The sequence below is a fragment of the Vigna unguiculata genome, chromosome 9 (assembly GCF_037176805.1).
Source record: "Vigna unguiculata cultivar grain cowpea cultivar isolate G323 ecotype 2 chromosome 9, ASM3717680v1, whole genome shotgun sequence".
In the NCBI taxonomy this organism is placed as follows: Eukaryota; Viridiplantae; Streptophyta; class Magnoliopsida; order Fabales; family Fabaceae; genus Vigna; species Vigna unguiculata.
In genome coordinates, this window is record NC_140800.1 from 6,958,319 (window position 1) to 6,982,823 (window position 24,505).

The following is a 24,505-nucleotide window of genomic DNA, read 5'->3' on the forward strand; positions in this document are numbered from 1 at the left end:
CCATAGAGAGAACGATGCAACTTACAAACTAACCCAGACTCCCCCTGAGCAACAAACCCAGAAGGTTGCTCCATGTATATCTCCTCTTCCAGATCACCATGAAGAAAGGCATTTTTAATGTCCAACTGATACAGAGGCCATTGGCGAATGGCAGCCATAACAAGGAAAAGACGAACAGAACTTATTTTAGCCACAGGAGAAAAAGTATCACAATAGTCAAGGCTGTAAACCTGAGTATACCCCTTAGCGACGAGACGGGCTTTGAGTCGGTCTACAGCACCAGTCGGACCAACCTTAATAGCATAGACCCATCTACAGCCCACAGACTTCTTACCAGGAGGAAGAGAGACAAGTTCCCAAGTCCTGCTGTGTTCAAGTGCCTGCATTTCATCAATCATGGCTTGTCGCCATCCAGGATGACCAAGTGCCTCATCAACATTCTTAGGAACCTTAATGGTAGACAAGGAGGAAACAAAAGAGAAATATGGAGGAGACAAACGATGATAACTCAAAAAATTATAAATAGGATGTGGATTACGAGTAGAGCAAATACCTTTCCGAAGGGCAATAGGCCAAGTGTGATCGGAGTCAAGAGAAGATGAAGAGGATGAAGGATCCATGATTCGAGAATCTGGTGGAGAAGGATTTGAGTCACAGGGGTCTTCAGGCAAGGAAGGAGTCACTGGAGTGCGACGCTGATATGTGAGAAGAGGTGGTTGAACAATGTCATTGGCATTTTGAGGTTGAGTTTCAGGAAGAACCAAGGGATCACAAGATGGTAAAGGAAGGACTTGTTCAACAGATGAACTCTCCTCCATGGAGGACAAGAAAAAAGGTGTGTCCTCAAAGAATGTAACATCAGCAGACATATAATACCTTTTGGTTGAGGGAGAATAACATTTATACCCTTTCTGAAGGCGAGAATATCCCAAAAAGACACACTTAATAGCCTTTTGCAGAAAGTTTATCAAGACCTGGAGAGACATTATGAACAAAACAAGTACATCCAAACACACGTGGAGAGACACGATACAAAGGATCATTTGGAAAAATTATCGAGTGAGGAATTTTATTTTCAATAGAAGAAGAAGAAGGCATCCTATTGATTAGAAAACAAGCAGTGAGGACTGCATCTCCCCAATGATGAATAGGAACATTGGTATTCAACATGAGAGAGCGTGCAGTTTCGATAAGGTGTCTATTCTTTCTTTCGGCTATGCCATTTTGTTGTGGAGTATGAGGACATGTTGATTGATGTAAAATTCCTTGGGAAGATAAAAATGAGGAAAACGCAGCAGAAAAATATTCCTTAGCATTATCACTTCTGAGAATTTTAATTGTCTTTCCAAATTGGTTCTTAATTTCATTAAAGAAGGACACAAATATGGATAAAAGTTCCAATCTTTATTTCATTAGATAAACCCAAGTACATCGAGAGAATTCATCAATCAACATTACAAAATAGTTAAAACCAAAAGAAGTGACACGACTTGGTCCCCAAATATGAACAGTAGAAAAAGCAAAATTACATCGTGTCTCAGACTTTTTAGGGAAGGAAGATCTAACATGCATTCCTAACTGACACGATTCACAATCTAAGGCTTGAATGTGTTTGAGACTCGGAACCATCATCTTCAACTTGGACAAACTTGGGTGACCTAAACGATCATGCAAAAGTTTTGGGGATGAAGTTGCAAAACAAGATACTGAGGAGCTTGGTTTTAGGAAATAAAGTCCCCGTGACTCATGTCCTTCTCCAATCAGACGACCCGTACCATGTTCCTGTATAGCAAAGGAATTAGCAGTAAAGGTTACAAAACAATTTAAGGAACGAGTCAATTGACTCAAAGAGATTAAATTGTAAGGACAATGAGGAATGTACAAAACAGAGTTTAAATTTAGTGAAGGTGATAAAGAAACTTTGCCAATTCCTTGAGATGCCACTTTGGATCCACTTGCAACAATAATAAAATGAGGACTTTTGGGAGAGGAAATGGAGGAAAATGAGGAAATGTTACCAGAGACATGATCTGAGGCACCTGAGTCAAGAATCCATGGACTAAGACCTTCCACATATTGAGAGATGCATGCAGTTGACATTGAAGAGGATGGGCCAGGATTGTTGGATTTCTCAGATTTGTACCTCAAGAATTCTTGGTACTCTTCACCAAAAATTCTAGATTCTGAATGATCAGACTTGGACACATGAGCAGCTTTATCGGGAAAACCATGTAAGGAATAACACTTGTCTTGGGTATGGCCCATTCTATTACAATATGAGCATTGAGGACGCCCATTTCGACCACCACGTCCTCCACGGTTGCTCCGACCTCCTCCTCTTCCTCGTGGTGCTACCATTGCTGATGTTTCAAAAACATCAGTTGAACTTTCATGTTTGACCAATGTAGGTACACGAAGAAGTCTAGTAACTAAGTTGTCCATCGAAAGGATTTGATCACCAGCTAAAACTTGATCACGCACATGATCAAAAGTCGAGTGTAGGCTCCTCAGAATTAAGACCATGTAAAACTTATCAAGTTTTTTGTTGATATCTTCTAATGAATCAGCCACAAAAAAACTCTTCAATTCTTCTACTGCAGCCCTAGCCTTTCCTATATGAGAAACCATATCATGATTGATTTGTTTGAGTGAGGCTACTCTTTGAGTTGCATCAAAGAGGCGTTGAATGTCGTTAGCAAAAATATCTTGTGCCCTTTTCCAAAAAGAGAAGCATGTCTTGTAAGGTCTCAAAATGTCTAAGACCCCTTCGCCGGAGTATACACGCCGGCGGCGACGGCGGACGGTGCGGTGGACGGCGGCGTACAGTTGCGGAAGACGGCGGACGATGACAGTCACTGTGACAAACAGTGAAGATGAACCAGACTCATGTTCTGGCTCTTGATACCATCTTGAAGAGATTTCAGATAAATGAAACAGTGAAAAAACTTATCACTGTTACTGTTTTACTCCTGTTTATATAAGAAAATAATAAGCAGAATACAAAGAGTCAAGGCCCAGTCCTAACCCTAACCCTAAAGAAGGGGTCCCATACATGATAAATAAAATATTACATCTCAACAGTTCCCTCCTATTTTTGTATGACTTTCTACATTGATTTCTGACAACAACAACAACAAACACCACAGAAGGCAGGCAAAGGATGTCTTTGATTCATATATTTGCACAAGTCAAGACACAACTTATAAGTGTTGGACTTCACATGGTTGACCTCTTTGCACTACTAGATTATTTAGAGTTACACCCCTCCTTCCTTAGCTTCTGCTTCCTTGTTGCCTTTGGATCTAGTCTCATCACCTTCCTATGACAACTTTTGCAAAAGTGATATGAAGACCATTAGGCTTCAGCCCCAATATAGTATTGCACACACCGATAATTCCTTTGTCGACAGTCCTTGAGTCCTTGAAATGGGGACACAGGTTAAAGTACTAGTAATATATCCATTTTTGTGCTCTAGCCTTCTAGTTATTCACATTTTGTTACCACGGTAAATGGTTGGTTCTCAAACACAATCCGGAGGTTTTGGTATTGTCCATCCTCTACCTTCCTTTTGTATTCATAATCCTCTACATTTTGTAACCCATCTCATGCAATCACAAAGGAAGTTGAATTTTGTGCTTGGCATTGAAGAAAAGAAACATAAATTTCTAAAACTTTTCCTTAAATTACATGACTATCACTCTCTCCTCCACACACACATGAGGGGAATGGGAGCACAACGGCAGCATGGGTACAAAGGTGCCCAAACCAACACCCATCTTCATCAAATTTCATTGTAAAAATATTCATAAGTAAAAGATGAGAATCAATCAATTAAAAGTTGAAGAATCGATAGAATATTTATTGATGAAATAATTCACTTCATCATAATCTAAAGAAACACTAGAGGAGATGATCAATTACATGAGGATAAAGATAGGGTTCTATTTACATGTCAATACCAACAACAATGAAATTTAAAAGGAGGAAAAAATGTCAACTTAAGAAAGCATGAGTTCAAGCCCCTCAATCCCCAAAAGGCTTGTTTCACTTTCTTTTTTCCATGTTTGGAGTAAAAGAACCTTTCAAGAAGATAGTATTTTTAAACTCTCAAAAATGGGATCTGTTCTATGGTTCCTCACACTGATAGGGTACAAATATTTAAATTTCATATTTTTTTGGATACTTTTTCAGACCTATTGCCAATACTAAGTTGCAACCATATATGTGCATCCATTGCTATGATATCATCCATGGATGATATATATTATGGAAAATTTAATTTGTCATGTTCCATTGGGTCTTGAAGTCAACAGACAAAGAGATGTCCATTAAGCAGGTCACCTGCGCCGATGCCCATGCCCACAAAGTGGGTTACACTAGCATCATGAGTAGTTTTAGCAAATATCCATAATATCATTGTCATTCCTAAACATTACACACTGTATTTACATATCCATTGTTAAAATTAGATTTAGCGATTAAAATGTTACAAATAATTATCATGAATTATTAAAGAGGAGTTATGTTTTTATTTAAAGAATGCCAAAAAACCATGCTCAAAATCGGAAACAGAATAAGGTACATCCTTAACCAACATTAATGTCAAACTTTGACTTTTTCCTTTTTACGTGTGCAAAACTTAATTAAAGTGATGGACAGTACTTGCTAAAAATCACACATGAACTAGAGATAAGATTAATTTGTAATATATAAATGGGTACAAACCTCACTTTACAGGTCAGTTCTGTAAGGTTGAATTAAACTTAAAATCCACTTCTTAAGATGTATGAAAGTCATCTGAAGTCTATTCTAAAATAATGTGTTGATTGTTGGGCTATTGTACTACCTGCTATTGGGTCACTATTGGATTAGCCCATTAAATTTAATTCCCACACCCGAGATGTATATACCACACACAGGTGGGCGTGTTGGAAATCCCTCGTCAATGAGAGATAAGGCGAATTTATAATGTATAAGTGAGTGTAAACCTCACTTTACAAACCAATTTTGTATGGTTGAGTTAGACCTAAAGTTCATTTCCTAAGAGTACTATACACATCTAAATTGTATTCTCATATTTTGTTACCTGGTTGTGGTTAGTTGGACTCCAACAAAATAACAAAGTCAGATTATGCTCTTTTATAGTCTTTGTTTTAAGAGACTCGATCTTAATTTTCTCAGAAACTCCTAAATGGATATTGACTTACACAAGTTGCAACCTAGTAACATTTTAGTGTTGTACTAAGTGGTAGCAAACCAGCAATTACTCAACTCATTTACCAAATCAAAAAATTAAAAGCCTTTCCCAACAGAACAAAAACATTTTATATCTTCTATCATTCTAAGTGTAGCATAATATCTGGAAGTAAAGTGTTTCTGCAATTCCCTTAATCTATATGCTGCATAAAAGATGTGAAAAAACAACAAAAGCCATGTCAAAATCATTCATATACTTTAGAGTGACATTGATTTACAAATGTCATGACACTATGTTAATTCACATCGAGTAGGTTATAAGTTAAAACAAAACTCTACACTTAACAAGCCCGTATTAGGCTGTACATGTTGAAAGATGCAATGCCTAGAAATACCATGTTGATAATGTTTGATAATTTAATGGCATTTACAAAAGGGATGTAAAAGAGGGATTACTCACACCAGGAATTGCATGATCAAGATTCTTTTCAGCCTTCTCAACTTCTGCTCTCAGCTTATCAATTTCAGCAGTAATTTCATTCTCTTTTGTCCATAGGGACCTAAAATGTAACAATTTATTATACTCATTAGCAATATATTATTTACTGGCAGTTTACTATGCTCCTCCTTTCTGCTATTGGTTAGGAGGGCAGGTATCCTACACTGTCAGTGTACTCATTCTTTAGTGTACCTAATTCTTCTTTCATCTAAGAAAAAGTATATCTATAAATTAAAAAAAAAAAAAAAAGGTGACAGAAGGAGGACTATTACATACTTCCTCTCGAGATTTAACTTGTCTCTCTCCAATTTGAAATGATTAAGCCCTTTAAATGACTCAGCAATGACAGATTCCAAAGCAGTAATATCTGATTTACGTTTATTTATGGTTTCATCACAATCATGCAGTTCTTCTTTAAGCCGATCAATTTCATCCAAAAGCTTTTGCTCCTGCAGACCAAAACAACAATTTATAACAAGGGAGCATGGTTCAAAAGAACACTGTCCACACAACAGAAGATAAAAATAATGATTTAAATTTGAAAATACAGAAATAAATAATGGAATTATGGCAAGAGTCACGGACCACATCCAAAGTTATATACTCAGAATATTCATATGTCAACACTAACAAGTTGAGCACCATTACATACTTCAATACAGGAATTTTAGAGACCTATGTTGCAATTGTAGGTTGTGTACACACAAAAGTTTTCTTATTTACAGCATAGAAGAGATATAGTGATAAGGAACAAAATTAATGACTATTAGTAAGAATTGTCAGCTGAGATATTGCTAGTGTTGGAGTCAATTGTCAGTTTGAGTCCCCCAAGATGAGTAACATATAAGGGAAAAATTCCATAAATGACTTCAATAAGTTTGCTTATTTCTTTTCTACTACACCTACCATCACAAGTCCAAGACTCAACTGGAAAAATTATCTGTCTTGGTCTGCCTACATGGAGTAATGGTTCCTTGTGTCAAGGATACCATGACCACATAGAAACTCAAGTCCGCTCTATTCCTGATGCACACCAATCTTAGTGGCAAAAGATTGACTTCCATTTAGAAACTGAAGTCGGCTTTATTCCTGATGCACACAGATCTTAGCAGCAAAAGATTGACTTCCAACTATGTGTTGTTTTATGGCAGTCAGTTGAACCCAATGTTTTAGAGATGCTCATATCCATCAAAACATGTGTCTTCTTATGAGAGAATGCGCAAGACATTTTCACTAATGACATTCAGCACCTTTTTGATGGAACTCAAAAGAGTAACTTTTTCTCAAACTAAAAAACCATGATATGATCTGAAGCAAAATCACGCTCCGAAAGCATATTTCATGGCCACTATAAACCTTTTCACATCGAACCTAGACCAAACACTTGGAACAGTCTTTTTCTGTTAGGGAATGTTTCTACTGCAGCACTAGCTAACAGAATAGTGGTGGCAAACTAGTGTGTCAAGTCCTAGTTAGGGTTTAGGGTTGTGTGTATCCTATTTAAGTCCAACATTTCTTGGTGGGATTTGTTGAACCAAAAAAAAAACATGGATGAATCTTTAACATGTTAACGAGCAACTGCATAACAAATTAAAAAAAAAGCATAATAAATATAATAGTATTAAAATATTTAAAACAGCATATAATATAATAATTATGTAATAATAAACTACTAAAAGCATAATATATTATGTAAAAATTTAAAATATATAATAAACTAAATAGATTTTGATCTCTCAATTTCTGAATGTAATAATGGATATTATAGTTTTCTATTTAGCTTTATTATGGAATTAAAATGCAGAATTATTATGCTATTTATTGGTATTGTAACCCTTTTTAACATTAAATCTTCCGAATATATAAGTTGTGCTTATGGAACCTCAAAGAGATTACTTGAACTCTCAATTTTTACAACGTTCGTAGCCAAACAATGTTTCTTGGATGGGGAGCCTAATAGAGACACGAAACCAGAGAACAATAATAACACTCAGAAAAGAATAATAGGGAAGAATTTTATTAGGAGTTGGATTTCTAAAGAAAACTGAGGGAGACAATCCAATTGCCTTCCCAGCCCAGCCTCAAATTCCTCAACAAAATATTCCCCCTCTCTCACGTATGGCTGCCCCACACAATAAAAAAAAGGTCTGACACTCTCAGACCTTGCCTCCCACTCACTCTCTCGCTCCCTCACTCTCTCGCTCTCTGCCAGCAAGGCAGAACCGTTTCACTCAATCATTGGAAAGATCTCGTGGTCCCCACATTATGGGTTTCCACTTCCTTCTCTCATGGACATTTTGTATATGCCTATTATGGCCCTCAATATTCTCACCTTTATCAGAGCCTCTCATGATTTCTTTTTTATTCCTTAATAACACACTGCATCTTAAATACGATCATTCACAAGATATAATCACCTTGTTATCAAAAGCTATCTAAAGAAGTTGGAAAATGTAGGTAATTATTCTCCCAAATAGACATGCACTCAATCTGTTAAGCAGAAAAAACATTAAAACAAGCATATACAACAGAGTAGGAAAATAATTTTGTTATCACACTTAAAATTAGTAGAAATCAAGATTAAATAAAAACAGACATCTTCATGTCATGAATCTGTTAAAAGAGTGTTCAGGAAAAAATTAATTATAGCTCACATAGATAAATGAATACTTGCCTGCCCCTTATTTGAAGAATGCACCCGTTCAAGATCATCAATCTCCTTTTGAAGCCACTTATCACGAGCCGCTTTACTTGAAAACTGGGTAGCTCGACCTTGCTTTTGATAGAGTATACTGAGTTTCTTTTCACGCTCCATTATTCTAACAATTCATTTATTTGAGACAAATACTGATTAGATCTGTTGAATATCCTCAACAAATGATCGAAATATGTGCCAAAACATCTACTAGACATAAACATGTAACATATATTAAAGAATTGTAGAATGGGAATATTAACTGGGTTGTGTCAAGTTAGTTTGCCCTAGCTAGCCGGCAAGTAACATCGAGTTATATTATCTCTGTTCTAACTTGTAACAGAATGCTGAGAAATGAAATACACTTTTTCTTCTTTCAAAATTCTGTCTCTAAATCTCTTTGTAAACTTTGACACAGTTGGGTATCAATATCCTGAAGGTAGAATACTGTACCCCATCTTGTTCCTCAAACACTGGCTCTCGTACTCGATCTCAAAGGAACTTAAGTCAAGTTAGTTCACCCTAGCTAGCTGACAAGCGACATCGAGTTATATAATCTCTGTTTTAACTTGTAACAGAACGCTAAAAGAATGAAATACTCTTTGTAAACTTTGACACAGTTGGGCACCAGTATCCTGATGGCAGAATACTCTACTCTATCTTCTTCCTCACAAAATGTCTCTCACACTCGATCTCAAAGAAACTTAATGACTTTGGCAACAACACGTAGAACTTATAATCAAGGCACAAAGCCTTCAAGAATGTTGAATCAACATTTCTAAGTGACTAAGATTCCTTTGTGATTTCAGAGTGAAGCCAACTGCAACATTGCAAAAGTAGTCCAGAGTACAAAGCCTAACAACAAGAGAAAATACTCTTATCATGGCTTCAGTCTTCACTTTACAGTTCCCTTCTCTCACAAGCTTTTTTGTGAGCATTCATTTATATCATGTTAAGGATAAAATTCTTGATTTTTTTCAAAAGCAAAGATGCACAAAAGTACACAGCTGCATACAGAACTGCAATCTACAACACTCTCCTTCCAAGAGACAATATACCCTTCAATAATAATTAATATGTGCAGGCATCCAATATGATCAAGTGCCTCATGATTAAAATCAGGAATAGTGGTAGCAAAACCAAAAAAAAAAAGAAACAATAGATGGCAAATAGACAACGATAACTCAAGAAATTACAAGATACGAATTACAAGTGGGCTGAATACCTTTCCTAAGTGTAATAGGCCAATCTAATGTTGAATCATGTGAAAAAATTGATGAAGAAGGACATGGAACCATAGCTCCACAGAAGCAAACCAAGATAAGTGGTTCTTCCAGTTGAGTTTTGTTTTGGTAATGGTAAGAGTAGATGAAAAGTAAGAAGCAGAAATAATAGAAGTCATTCCAGAGACAGTGCCACAAACATTAATGAGTATAGAGGTAAAAACCCTATGCCGTGAAGAGAGAGCCTTGGCCAGCTATCTAAGTGTGTCGAACCAGAAAAAAATAAAATAAAAAAGGGTAAGAAATGTGCCCAAAAGACATTGAACAGTGGTCCGATCTGATTTTGTACTGGGAAGGTTGAGCATGCAACACAGTATCTGGTGCGGGGTTGACAGATGACAGCACATCGTGAACCTTTTAGTCACACAACTACAAGGGGGGTCGCACTCCTCCAAGCACACCAAACCTTAACTTTGAGGAACACAATGACGGCAAACAGCGGCCGAAGATAGGACTTTTCCTTCTTCTCAATAGTAGCATGGCAATTAGAGAAGATGGGGGAATTTGTTAGGGATGCAGGGTTACTGCTGGAAGCCATTTTTCAGAACCTAAAAAAATACTAAAGTTGAGGGCAAGAGAAAACTAAGATCAAAACACCAAATCAGCTCTGACGGAGCAGAAACTGCAGGGGTACAGGGGACGACGAGGCAACCTGGATGAGATATGCACTGGTGGTTGGTACTCAGTCACTGCTGCATTCACTGGCACATTCCAGCAAGAGGCATGCAGCTATGCAACTGTGCGTGTGAATATGAGGGGATGTGGGTGGCTTTCTTAAGCTGTGATTTGTCCAGTGGCGTAGATTAGCACAACGCAATCCCAACAATACGTTCTTCGCCAGAGAGAAAAAAATGTCATCGGAGACAAAAAATACTGCCGTCAAGAACAGTGGCAAAACCTAGAATGGAACAGAAGGGTTTACTAAAAAATTCCTCCAAAAACAGTGGGCCCACTGAGCAAGCACAATTTACAAGAGGCTCTAGATACCACGTTAAAATATAAGATAAAAAGAAGCATTGAACTGAAACCTTGAGCTATGATAGCACTGGTCATTTATTTATGTTGGGAAACTAAAATCAATACAATAAATAGAGCAGATTTGGTTTCCTCAAATAATATAGACATGATAGTAGAATAAAAGCAAATAAATGTTACATACATGTTCTTTATTTCTGCAATTATAAAGATATGGTCATTATTTCTGTAATTATAACTAAACCCACAACAAAGAAAGACATTAGTTACTTTTGTTCTGCTTCCTGTATTGGCAAATCGCACAGGTTACACTCTCCTTTATCTACAACTAAATACACTTCACCATTAGAATTTAAGTTCAGTTATGAGGACCTTCCCCTGTCCCATCTTCAAATGAATTTCAATATTATATTTCTTTTGTTGAAAGCAGTACAAGCATGTTAAAGATTAAAAGATATATTTTACTATCCTATATCCTACCTAATCCAAGATTATCCCTAAATGAGACATTAAAAAAGATAAGATTAATCCAGTATAATAGAGTGCACTAAAATACATAACTACCATGTCAATGAGTCAGAGAACATAAACTAGGAGAGTTAGATTAGATACAGTAAGCTGATTCAAGCATATAAAAGACAAGTACAACCATAAACATACTGCATGGCAATGTCTTTTTCTTTCTGAATTTGATCCTCGTGTAAGGGAATGATTTTTTCCAGTTCAATGGTTGAATCTTGAATTTCTTTCTCAAGTATCTCCAGTTGTCTTGCAGCATCTTCCTGAAAGCATGTAGGTAAAAAATGAGCCGTGTACAAAACAATCCCATCAAAAACAACTCACAAAAGGTCTTCTTCAAATTAGTACCTTCGCTCGGATGTTTCCAGAGATCTTCTCTTGCAAGTCTTTGACATCAAGCTCAAGCTCTGTGTGCTTCTTTAGCGCCACTGTTCGTCGCTTTTCAATAGCTTCTTTTTCTTTGTTAAAGTTTTGAAGTTCTTTTGATACATCTTTTAATGTATTCTCTAAATCTTTGGATTTCTCATGGGCATCAAGAACATCATTATACTTTTTTGCTGATGTTTCAGAAACCTTGGCCCGAACATCTTCTATCTAAAACAAGGTGACAATCATTGAATTATAGAAATCAGAATAACAGAAAAGGGATTAAAAATGTCTGAACAATAAATATTTGACACTCAATATTATGATTGATCATAAGAATGTTTTGTTCATGATTTGTCTCTACTATTAGATAAACTCTATGCTCGTGTTTTTAAATGTGTCTTCTTAGGCTATTCTAAGCTTCAAAAAGGGTATCGGTATTACTCTCCTAAAACCAAGAAGTATTGTGTCTGCTAATGTCACAATTTTTAAACAGACTTCTTACTTCTCTTCATCTCTTCAAGATGTCCATTCAACCTAGCATGTCCTCCCTATGCCATTAGATGAGTCCATTATTCCTAGTGCTTCTGACAATCCCAGTCCTAATCAAAATCCTTCTAAACCATCATCACCTCCTCTCATTACCTACCAATACAGAACCCAAATGACCAGTCCAATGCTCCAAAATGAATCATCTTCCTAAAGTTCTTCTCAATCATTGGTCAATACCATGGCTCCTAGTGATGGTGATTCAACCTGGCCCGTTGCCCATTGAAAAGGTACTCTTTCTATTAATAATTCACATCCTATTTATAATTTTTAGTTATCAAAGGTTGGCACCTTCCTTTTGTTCTTTCCTATCCTCGGCAACAAGCAATGATTGCAGAGATGAACGCTCATGAAAACATAAAATGACAGATCCATAAAAATTTATTTAAACTTTCATTGTCTTATCTTTAGTTATATACTTGTGATTTTGAAGAACCAAACCAAAAGAATAATCACCAAAAATAAAAAACCAATAAGTCCAACAGTAAGAAATTGTGCAAATAATTATGAGATAAGATTTAACCCAAAACCTCTGTAAGTTTCTGCTGAGCATCTTGAACTTCTTTGCTAAAAATAGCATATTCTAATGATTTTCTTTGTTTGTCAAGCTGTTGATATTTTCTAAGTTCCTCCTTTTCCTCATCTAGTTCCTTCAGCCTTTCATCTAAATACTGTACAACTTGGATTATTTGCTTTCTTTTGTTACCTGTATAACAGAAAAATGCATGAGAATAACAGGAATAATAAACACTATATGTTGTAATAAACACTATAATGTAATACTTTATTTTCATATTATCCATTATTTACAAACAATGATGATATTAAGTCAATTTTTTTTACTTTTAATATATATATATATATATATAGATTATCATAAAATACTAAAATGAGTTTGGAATCTTAAAAACTTGATACTAACTTATTCAGTTATAAATTTACAATATAAAATGTATCTCACATAATAAAAATAGTTCTTTTATCTAATTATTACAAATCAAAATAATATTTTATACACTTTTTAATTCTTTATTGGAAGAACTTAATAGCAATACTTAGAGGATTAAATTAATACTACCTCTGGCCCTATGTACAAGAAACAATGACTCATTTTCAAACCTACTTGCTATTAAATCTCTTTTATGCCCATAATTTATTGTAAAGTCGATTTACTAGGAATTCACTTATTCTATATAAAAAGTAGGGCACTCACTACTTCAAACATTTAACAATAAGGGTATACTTAGAATAAAAATTGAATTTATGCTATCATTAATTACAAAACTAACCTAGCCACTTTTATTGATCTTGACGCATTAGTTATTTCTTTTTCACATATATAATTATCAAGCAAATAGAAAATTAACGTTTCATTCCTAAAAATGTTTAAGTATTAAGTTTAAAAAGTTAATTTATAATTTACTATATTTTTCATATTACATCAATTACACACAAACATACCTGCATACATATACACATACAAACGAAATGATTGATTAAAAAATAAATTATGTTTACCTACCCTAAACCAAAGAATTCTTTTCACAAGTAAAAAAAAAAGTATTAATCTAATCAAACTTAATTTAAATTGAATTTCGTAGAAAGAAAATTAAAGGTAAGAATTTGAAGGCTAATAAAATCTCTTTTTAATCTCATCCCAACAAGATACTTAAAACCAATTAATATATTTATTCATTAATAGTAATCAATTTATCAATTTAATTCAAATAAATTAACAAAATTTTATTTTACAATCCATTTGATACATCATAATTTTTTAACATTATAACAACAATCAGTTTTAAACTCAAAGTTAGAAAATTTTGAATACATTCAAATGCAACTAATAGTTTAATTAACCTTCACTACTTCTGAGTTGTTTCAAAAAAATAATCTTATTGCATTGAATAAATAATTTACCATATACATCAAAATTACATAAAAACAATATAATCTATGACAATATATAATGGGGATTCCCACATTTGTCTATAATCTATAATAATATATGACGGGGATCCCCCATTTTGTGTACATAAATTGTTTTCCTACTTTACCTCTAATAATACTTTTATGTCACAATACAAAATTCAACACGGATGTAAAAAAGCTAAAAAAAAAAATATGGTGGAGAAAAAATAACAAATAGGAAAGAGATTAACATATAGTGGGAATCATCCGTACAATTAAGCTTTAAAAGTTTAGAATGATTGATTCTATATAATTAAACCTTTTATTATAACATAACTTCAAGACAATGTAGAATAAAAAATATATTTAATCATCATATTTTCACAATAAATAAAATCACATAAAATAGAAAATAATACATACATATATATATAATTTTTTTATTATTTATTTATAGAAAGTTATTAATTATTTGTATCAAACAAGTTCTCAATGTGTTCCTTTTGTCAATAACTAGTAACAATAAAATTCAAATGCATTATGAATATAAAAATCAAGTATAATAAAATAAATTTTCAAATTCTTCTATCGAAACTTTCAAGAATGTGTATCTATACCATTAATAAAGGGGATTCTCCTTTTTTGTGTACACATTTTTTTCAGTTTTAACCTTTTAGTAACTACTTTTTTGAAGTCAAATAATTACTCATAATAAAAAAACCATTTACACAATAAAAGGATTACCTATAATAAAATTATAAGAATAATTTATTTTTATACTTACCCTTTTGTGAAATTTATTTTATAGTTTATTAATATTTTTTTCAATAATTAAAAATCATTTTATAGTTTAATAAAGCTTTTGCTATAGTAAGAAAAGAGTGGACATGCATGGGTATAGTGCATGTGTTTCCACTAGTGTACTAACGCTGATACTTATCATATATATACACAACAATTCAGTTTTATGATAAACTTGTAAAAAATTGTCAGGTCTGGCAAGTATAAATCTACAGGTAAGTAAAGAAAGTACTAAATGGACATTATGTTAATGTGTATATTCATTGTTCTTTATTGTGTGTGTAAGAATGTGATATTTCATTAAAAATCATAATCCATTTCTTAACTCCAGAATTTAGAAAAGAAAATTATGAGAAAGTGCCATGTGGTAATTTTAGAAGAATAACCTTATTATTAAAAGTAGATTACAAATCATGAACTCAAAAACTGAATGATAAATAAATAGGAAAGACTAGATAAATCATGAACTTAAAAAAAAAAAATCATAAACTTACCAGTTTCCTGCATTATTTTCAAACTTTCACGGCGCCTCTCCTCATAAACTCTAGTACCACCAATTTCCTTCAGCAAGTCCAGTCTTTCAGAGTCTTTCATCAAGGTTAATGATGCTATCTATGCAATATATAATGGAACAAGTTTAGAAATCAACTTCAAAGTGTATGAATATAACAACAATAAACCCCAAACCAAATTCAAGCACTGCCACCAAGAGTCAATACCTTTCCTTGTTGTACAACATAATAAGGATTTGAACGGGAGAACCCAGCACTCTCCAGCAAGTTCATCACTTCAGTTTTCCTGCAGATAGTACATAATGCTTAGAATCAGGGTAAATACTCATATTCCAAATCACATATGATAAAATATGTAGTTTTTCTCAATAGTGAAAAATAAAAGCAAACTATATTTGAAATGTACTTCTATTTAACTCACGTTATGTGTTTTCCATCAAGAAAATACTCATCCTTTTTCAAACCAATAGTCCGCCGCAATCGCACTTCCTCCTTGTCAACCTATTCACCAACACAGATAGAAGCTAAGGTAGAGTATATTTTATCAAGCAAAAATCACTATTCCCACAAAAAATAAATGACATTTGGTCTGACAAAGAAAGTAAAGAGAATCAGTTCAAAGCAATGCAATTATTACATCAATACCATTAACAAAATTTTACAGTTTAAGCTGAAAAGGTTATTTAATTGAAATTGTGGTGTAGAAGCTCTATGAAACAAAAACACTGCAAAACACGTCATTAACTGTATTACTCCTGAGCTAGCACAAAATATGCACCATCAAATAAATATGAAACCATGATATTGATCACTAGAAAAACAAGTTATTATCCTCAACATATTACCGGGATGCGGTTGTCTGAATTATCAAAGACAATCTCCACAAAAGCAGATAAAACTTGGTGTCCAGCTCCTTCCTGTGCACAAAGAATAATTTATTTAAGCATATTCAAAATCTATAGTTGATTATATATAGGCGACAACTACAAGTATAAATAAATGGATGAAGTGTGACATACATGGAGTAGTGCCTGTCGATCTTCACCACGTAGGTTTTGAAAAAGATCACTTAATACAAAACGGATGGCTACAAAAGAAAAAAAAAAGGTGTAGCAAAGTGAAGATCGGAGATTTGGCTGTAGTTACTTCAAAATTGTACACAGAAGAAAAGGTGGTCTTTTTTACCATGAAAAAAGTTAGTCTTCCCAGATCCATTAGCACCAACTGCAAAAATAAATAATTACCAGATATATTAAATTAAAAATAAATACAATTTAGATGCGTTCATCATTTGAACTAAAAGAAAAGATGATGTTCATCTTTAAAATGTAATTTAAGAAAAAGGAATGATGTGTAAGAGTGGAAAAAACTAAGTAATGAAAATGAAGGTAGTGAAGAGAGTAAATAATGCAGTTATGCCAAAAATACCGCATGCACCCTTTACCTTGGTGTGAGAACGTATCAGCTAATAATCAAGTACTACCGGATCACAAAATTCTTCTTCTTACATATCCCTCACACTTTTTTATGGGTAGAGTCTTTCATGACAATATTGACGAATAACCTTCTTTCTTAGATATCAACTAATAAGTACTATTATATGTATATTTGCAACAATGAATAATTTACAAATTTTGATGATAAATATTAACTACTATTATATCTACCTTATTACGTAGTCTAAGGAAATATGTCTGAATTCAAATAAAAGTTGCATTTCGCAGTCATCATAACATGTTATGAATGAAATGCCCACATCATACATGTCGAAGAGTTTCCAGAATCAATAGAAGATAGGATCTAAAAAATTGTCATTAAAATTATTACCAACACAGTTCACTTTAGAGCTGAAAGGCTCTGTGGAAATTTGCTCTCGATAACTCTTAAAACCTTCGATCACAACCTAAAAGCACAAACGAGCAAATACATCAAAAAACCATTTCCAAAGAGAAAACTCCAAAATTAAAATATCAACATAATATGTGGTGTCTATGATAGAGGAAGTGTTTATGAATCATAATACAAAACAGAATCTAGTCAAATCTAATAGTTTAGCTCACCGTGAAAAGTAACAAAAATTAAATAAACAAACTCCAAAATCAAATTACCTGCTTGATGTACATGTTCAAAGTGTCATAACCGTACCTTTACCGAAACTACAAAAGCAAATGAAAAAATTCCATAAGCGCAAGCACATTACAAACACACCACAGTATTGTACACACTTCCTCGAGTCACAGCAACGGTTTTTTTATAAAACAGAAGACAAGGTACTATATAAATCACGATAGCATTAAAAGATAATACAATTAAGCGTATTCGTATGAAGTTACTGCAGCTCTCACAGTCAGATGAAATGACCGAATCCTCCACAAATGGAAATTCAAAAATCAATACAATTTGGCTTCCAAACCAGAAAACACGCTGCTACTATGAACAATCTAGGGCAAAATCAGGGTATGAAGAGTTTTAGCAGCGAAATCAGAGTATAAGAACGGGGAAATTCAAACGAAGTCAACTATGTGGATGGTATTAGGGTTTTGAGGAGCGAAAACTTTGATAGTGAAAACGAAAATTGCGGAGCGAAGAATAAAGAGAAGCAGAAGCATATGAATAATTTGTATGAGTTTATGAGAGTGAAAAAGAGTACCTCAGAGAAAGTTTAGTGACAACAGGGTGGTAGTAGCCAAAGTTGAAGTTGGAGCGATCAGTTTTTAGTTTAGCGGGTTCCGGGGGTGCGAAGGATAAGACCTGCGCCACAGGGGCGAACTTTAATACCGTTGGTCCGAGTGAACGTGGAGGGAAAGCTAAAGTGAAAAAAAAAAAAGAATATAACAAAGGGGCAAATTTTGAGAAATGATTTATGTTTTCGTTTTTATTACTAACTAGTAATGTTGGACGACATGTTTGGTTTACAGTTTGTAGTTTAAGAAGAAGAAGAGAAATCAAAACTTATTTAAATAAAAAATTGAAAAAATAAAGTGGAATAATAAGCAATAAGAGCTCTATATCCATGTTTTTCTGATAATAAAGTAATTATTATAATCTATAATTATATATAAAGAGGATTCCCTCTTTTTAGAGATGTCAAGATGGGTTTGAACCCGTGAGTCAACCTGACTCACCACGGGTTCGAGTCGGGTTGGGTTGAAAAAAATTCAACTTTTTCAAAAGTGGGTTGAACTCAATCCGGCTCACTTAATCCACGGGTTCGAACCGGGTTGAAGGTGGGTTGGCCCACTTAACCCACCAACATATTTTCACAATTTTTTAATTTTTTTTTTAATTTTCTTTTAATATTTTTTAATTTTTTTAATAATTATTTACTACTCCTATTATATTTGTTCACAATTTCATATTTTTAAATCCTAGAATGTTGCTTAATTATATTTAAATAGTTTGAATGTTTAATTAATTTGATTGTCAAGTTATATATATGTTGATACTTTAATCTTTAACTATAATCTTTATAGTAAATTACTCAAGTAACCGTCTTATAAACGATTTTTTCTAAATTAGCATGAAAAAAATGTATAGTTTTATTATTTATATTTTGTTGAATATAATGATTACTCAAGTAACCGTCTTATAAACGATTTTTTCTAAATTAGCATGAAAAAAATGTATAGTTTTTTTATTTATATTTTGTTGAATAGAATGACAGAAAATTATAATATTAGTCCTGCTTTCTTAGATTAATGGATACTTTCTTGGAAATAATTCTTCATATATTGGTAGTGAGCATGATCAAAACATTGGTTCTTGATTTTACTATGATTGTCATCTCATGGGTTACTTAAAAATTTATTTAAATATTTGAATACTAAAAAAAAAATTAGGTGGGTTGGTGAGTCAACCCACTTAACCCACCAACCCGTGGTGGGTTGAGCCGGGTTACAAAATTTTTGGCTCACCAGAAAGTGAGCCGGGTTGGGTTCACTTATTTTCAACCCGGCTCGTGGTGAGCCAACCCGTGTGAGCCGGGTTGGCTCACTTTGACATGTCTACCTCTTTTGTATCCACATTTCATAATTACAACTTTACCTTTTACAATTTAATTATTTATTAAAATTTTAAAAATTAACAGTTACTTTTACAAGTTTTTATAAAATTATTTTTCTCATATTTTCTTCCTACATTTCACTTTAATTTTTATAAATATATTTTTATTTTTTTCATTAACTTAATAACATTACAATATCATTAATTATTAATATAATTCAAAAAATGTGTACATACAGGCACCATAGTGCCTATGTTTAGTTCTTCATCTTTCGAAATACGTACATTTAGTCATTTCAATCAAGTTTTGTCAGGTTTATGTGATGTTTTGTAGACATTTTAAGATTGTATTTGAGTTGTTTATACTGTATGACACATTTTGTTTTAATATTAAGTCAAATATTATTATTAAACGCGCTTGATTAAAATGACTAAATCCACGTATTTTAAAAGATGGATGACTAAATTTGTTAAAAATTTTGAAATTTACTAATTTTAAAATTCACTGAAATTTAAAGGATAAAAACATATTTAACACTTACAAGAATGATTCCACACTAATATGTGCAACACTCACACAAGTAGAACAAGCAAACCACTTACGTGTTTGGTTGAATGGGAGTAACTTTATATTGTATTTGAAATGTTTGCTTCGTGTCATCATATAATTTAACAACATTGAAAAGCTGTACAAAAAATAATAAATTGCTTGCCACTTAATTGTATTATGTGCACCAAGTATCAGACTTTATCGTCATAACTTCTACGATCCTATCTTGAAAAAGAAAAAATCAACAACACAATCAAATAAGAACATCTTTCAAAATAAAAACAACTCAAACCATAAAATCACTTTAAGTATAAGTACTTGCCCCTTCATTCTTTTTGAAACTTTGTTCAACTACAACACATCAAAATCACCTTCACAAACTGAAAAACATTACAATCATAACAGTGAAATCATCAAACTAGACCCTTCTACTGTCTATGTACAATTTCCTTTTGTGAAAGACTAAATTCTCAACATTTAATTTTTCTAATTTTGCAAGTTGTTTGCTCTTGAAATCCTATTTTCTGATGAACAAATTCTTAACAATATTTTCTATAGTTTTATAGATTTTTATATTTATAATAAATTACTTTATTAAAAATTTATAATTTTGTGTGAATATAAATTTAAAAAATATATTTAATTTAATATTTATAAATTAATCGGAAATAAATGAATGATTATAATAAATAAGATACTTTAAATATATTCGTAATAGAAAAATTATCATAATAAAATATTGTAATTATGTTTTTTTTTAATTAATTTTCATAAATGTATATTTATTTGGTTAAAATAATTTATGTAATGTAATAAGTTAGTAAAAATAAAACAAAAATTGTAGGTGGAAATATTTTAAAAGAATTTTGATGTAAAGTTAAAAATTAGTAATATAGATTTAAAGCATTTAAGTTTATTTATAAAAAAAACATTTAAAGAAAATATTTAAAAAGTATAGAATTATTTTTAAAACAGTTTTATTTAGAATATATATATATATATATATATATATATTTGAAATATAGGAAAATAGTAAATTTCATAAAAAAATTTAAAAAAAAATTAAAATACAGAAGGTATCATGTTAAAGAAATTTAAATTCAAATTGGATAATTATTTATTGAAGTTATAATTATTTAAATTAAAGTTAATAATTAAAAATAAATAAATTTCTTGTACTAAAATGTTTAGTTTTTTAAATAAAAAGGTTAGTAATAAATGTATATTAACAAATAATAAAGAATAATTTTAAAATCCAAATTCATACGGGTTTGTAACATATTACAATTTTTTAATAAAATAACACAAGAAAAAAATTTGCATATAATTGTCTTTAAAAAATTATAATTCCAACCATAAAATATATGCAAAACTACGAAAAAAAATTGATAAAAAATCAATATTTAGCAAAAGAAATTGTACTTGACCAGTAAAAGGTTCTAGTTCGGGAAAGCAATTTCTTAATCGTCTACTCAAGTAAATAAAATTTAAAAATAGCTTATAAGGGTAAAAAAATCCATAACAAAATGAAGGAGTGGAATGTTACAGTGTGTTTTGGATGAGGCAATTTAAGAAAATAATTCATTTATTTGGAGAATTTAAAATTCTTATAGGAAAATAATATGTTTTGAGGAGCAAATTTAAAAGAAATTGAATTTGAAAATTTTTAATAAGGTATTTCAAATAACTAAAAAAATAGAATTTAAAATTCAATAAAAAAAAAGAAGGAATTGAAATTCCTCCTAAATTGTGGAATTGCTCATTGGTTAAGACAAAAAAAATATACAGGTCCAATAAGTCGAGTCGGCCCAGACAAAAGGTTGAGACGATTCGGTTCGGGTCGAATGTCAAGTCGAGTCAGGTCGAATGTCAAACATGGTCAGGTAAAAGGTCAAGTCGGGTTAGGTTGGGCTGAAGGTCGAGTCAGCCATTTAGAATTGAAGGTCATGCCAGGTCGAGAAGAATGTCAAGTTGGATAAGTTGAGCCGAAGGTCAAGTAAAGTCGAGATGAACGTCAAGTCAAGTTGGCCCAAACAGAGTCAAAGGTCGAACCAGGTCAGGTCGAGTTTTTATTGTTGTCACTTGTAAATTCTTTATTGTGACACGTAACAATGTTAATGCCACATGGTAGGACAATGCTACATGTGTCAAATATCATCGTCGTGATTTCAATTTAGTCCCTACTTTTGTGTCTTTAATTCAATTTTGTCCCAATTTTTTTTAATAAGTGAAATATATTTTTATAATTCATTTTTTATAAGATTAAAATTAATTAGGTATAAATATTTTTATAAATTTAAGTACTGATATTTATATTAAAATTTAGTGGTCAAAGAACACATCGACAAAATATGGGTTAATAATATAATATTTTAAAAAGTAATTTTTAATAAAAAAAATATTAGTATAACATTTAAACAAATAATAGATTTGGTCTTAAATTTAAGAGACACAATATTGCTTTATTTAAAAAAAAAAAGTGACTGAGTATATTGTTCTATTAGTATAACATTTTTTATCACTAAATTTTAATGTAAATATCAATACTTAATTTTGTAAAAATATTTATACTTAATTAGTTTTAATCTTATAAAAAGGAGAATAAAAAAATATACTTTAATTATTAAAAAAAAAAGTGGAACAAAATTGAACCAAAGACAAAAAGTGAGACTAAATTGAAATTAGAACAATGACATTTGCCACACCAGCACACATGGCAACAAAAAGATTTTGCAAAAGAAGAAAAATTAAAAATTTGAAAAAAAAAAAAAAACATAGAATGACATGTGACATACTATTAAGGCGTTAATTATTTTTGTCGAAAAAGAACCTAATTGAATCACTTTTCAAAAATAGGGACGATTGACACTTTTTAAACAACGGATACCAAATTGACACGCCCCTACCAAAGTAGATATCATCTAAGTAATTAAACCTATTTTAATTTATTGAAATTGTTAAAATCCTCCGTCCAAACACAATTATGTATTTTCATAATTTGTTCAAATTTTTCCTGCCATGCCATTGGAAATTTGAACCCACCATGAAAATAAAAAAGGAATTCAGTCACCACTTACAAAAAATTATTCAAAATTAATTTTATAAATATATCAAAATTGTGTCAACAAACTATGTAAAAATATTATTTTCGTTATTAATGTAATGCTTCTCGTAACAAATATTGTTTAGTTAAAAACTAGAGTTGTTATCTTTTATACTACAAGACAAGACAATATTACTTGTACAATATAGATCTTAATGAAATATGGTATCAATGGGTTTACTGTTTTATATTTATGGTTTAAATACTTTTTTTTTTTCAATTTTTATTAAGTTTTTTCAAATAAATTTTAATTTTGGTTTTGTGTTCAAATAGGTCTCAATTTTCGTCAATTTTTTTCAATTGGATCTTTTTTGCTAATACTGTTTAAATCATTAACGGCTCGAACAGTGACTGTCACGTGTTACCTCTTGGTTTTTTTGAACTTTATTTTTATTTTTATTTTTATTTTTTTATTTATTTTTATTTTTTTAAAATGTACACATGTCAACCTAGTAGTGTGCCACGTGTCATTTCGTGGTTTTTTTTATTTATTTTTATTTATTTTTAATTTTTTTAAATGTGCACGTGTCAACTCAGTAGCGTGTCACGTGTCAAAGTCAATGTTCTATATTCAATTTGGTCCCTATATTTGTTATTTTTATTCAATTTAGTCCCAATTTTTGTTAACATTAACCAATTTGGTCCCTATCGAAGATGCGATCAAATTTAATTTTTATATCAAAGTTATAATGATGTGAATTTTAATATATTATATAAAAATATTTAATAAAAAATGTGAATTTTAATATAAAAAATAAATTTGGTTTCAATTTGGAGATAAACCAAATTGGTTAATGTTAACAAAAATTGTGACTAAATTGAATAAAAATAACAAATATAGGGACCAAATTGAATATAGAACATGAACTTTGACACGTGGCACATTACTAGGTTGATACGTGGACAATTTAAAAAAAATTAAAAAAGTTTAAAAAAAATCACAAAGTGACACATGGCACGCTACTAGGTTGACACGTTTACATCTAAAAAGTTTTAAAAAAATTAAAAAAATCAAAATCAAAATCAAAAAAAATCAAAAAATCAAGTGACAAATAGATCAAGATGTATTCTCACAATAGGATCTACTTGGATTAACAATGTTGTATGTTGTGTTTAAAAGGTTGATGATTATATTATATAGATATGAACCTTTTAAAGATCTTTCGTAAACTCTATAAGAAATCCAAGAGTATTAATCAGAATACAAAAGTACAAGATGACAGTTGTATTATAGATAGAATAGTTGTACATGACACATGCCTAAGTGTAACACGTGCCTAAGTGTAATACAATACTAAGCACGAGTGTTATCATACACCCCATTAACAATAATGAAAATATGAGTTTCTCCTTTCTCCCATTCTTGTCCTCTTCATAAGAAGAAACAAATAATAAATTTATTTCATTATACATAATAATGAAAAATTAGTTTCCAAGATACTATGTGGTGAAATATTTTGGTATAAAATGAGTGTAAATAGAAAATTGCAATCGAATAACCCTTATTGACATTGCATGTCTGGACTTCTCCTTTGTGGTTAAAC

The 24,505-nt window shown here is 31.7% G+C and overlaps 2 protein-coding genes across 5 annotated transcripts in view; both read right to left on the reverse strand.

The window, feature by feature from the left end:
- The window catches only part of TTN7 (Structural maintenance of chromosomes (SMC) family protein), a 30,578-nt gene extending 12,480 nt beyond the window's left edge, over positions 1-18,098 (reverse strand). For all 3 annotated transcript variants that reach the window (XM_085667083.1, XM_085667082.1, XM_085667081.1), the window contains exons 1-15: positions 17,957-18,098; positions 17,415-17,462; positions 17,134-17,209; positions 16,492-16,530; positions 16,326-16,393; positions 16,152-16,223; positions 15,728-15,807; positions 15,514-15,592; positions 15,289-15,406; positions 12,613-12,788; positions 11,516-11,761; positions 11,309-11,430; positions 8,370-8,514; positions 5,972-6,144; positions 5,657-5,756 (exon numbers count right to left, since the gene is read on the reverse strand). In XM_085667083.1, the coding sequence (XP_085523209.1) occupies positions 5,657-5,756; positions 5,972-6,144; positions 8,370-8,514; positions 11,309-11,430; positions 11,516-11,761; positions 12,613-12,788; positions 15,289-15,406; positions 15,514-15,592; positions 15,728-15,807; positions 16,152-16,223; positions 16,326-16,393; positions 16,492-16,530; positions 17,134-17,209; positions 17,415-17,429 (1,509 nt within the window). In that variant the 5' untranslated portion in view covers positions 17,430-17,462; positions 17,957-18,098. The remainder of the gene's footprint in view (positions 1-5,656; positions 5,757-5,971; positions 6,145-8,369; positions 8,515-11,308; positions 11,431-11,515; positions 11,762-12,612; positions 12,789-15,288; positions 15,407-15,513; positions 15,593-15,727; positions 15,808-16,151; positions 16,224-16,325; positions 16,394-16,491; positions 16,531-17,133; positions 17,210-17,414; positions 17,463-17,956) is intronic.
- Positions 1,608-5,650, reverse strand: LOC114164170 (uncharacterized). Of its 2 annotated transcripts, none has more exons than XM_028048730.2 (2): positions 2,040-5,650; positions 1,608-1,782 (listed from the first exon to the last, which is right to left on the reverse strand). In XM_028048730.2, the coding sequence occupies exons 1-2, from the start codon at positions 2,626-2,628 to the stop codon at positions 1,745-1,747; spliced, it is 627 nt and encodes a 208-aa protein (XP_027904531.1). In that variant the 5' UTR covers positions 2,629-5,650; the 3' UTR covers positions 1,608-1,744. The 2 variants fall into 2 exon arrangements, with proteins under 2 accessions (XP_027904531.1, XP_027904530.1); XM_028048729.2 differs by having other exon boundaries at positions 2,019-5,650.
- Positions 18,099-24,505: the final 6,407 nt, after the last annotated feature.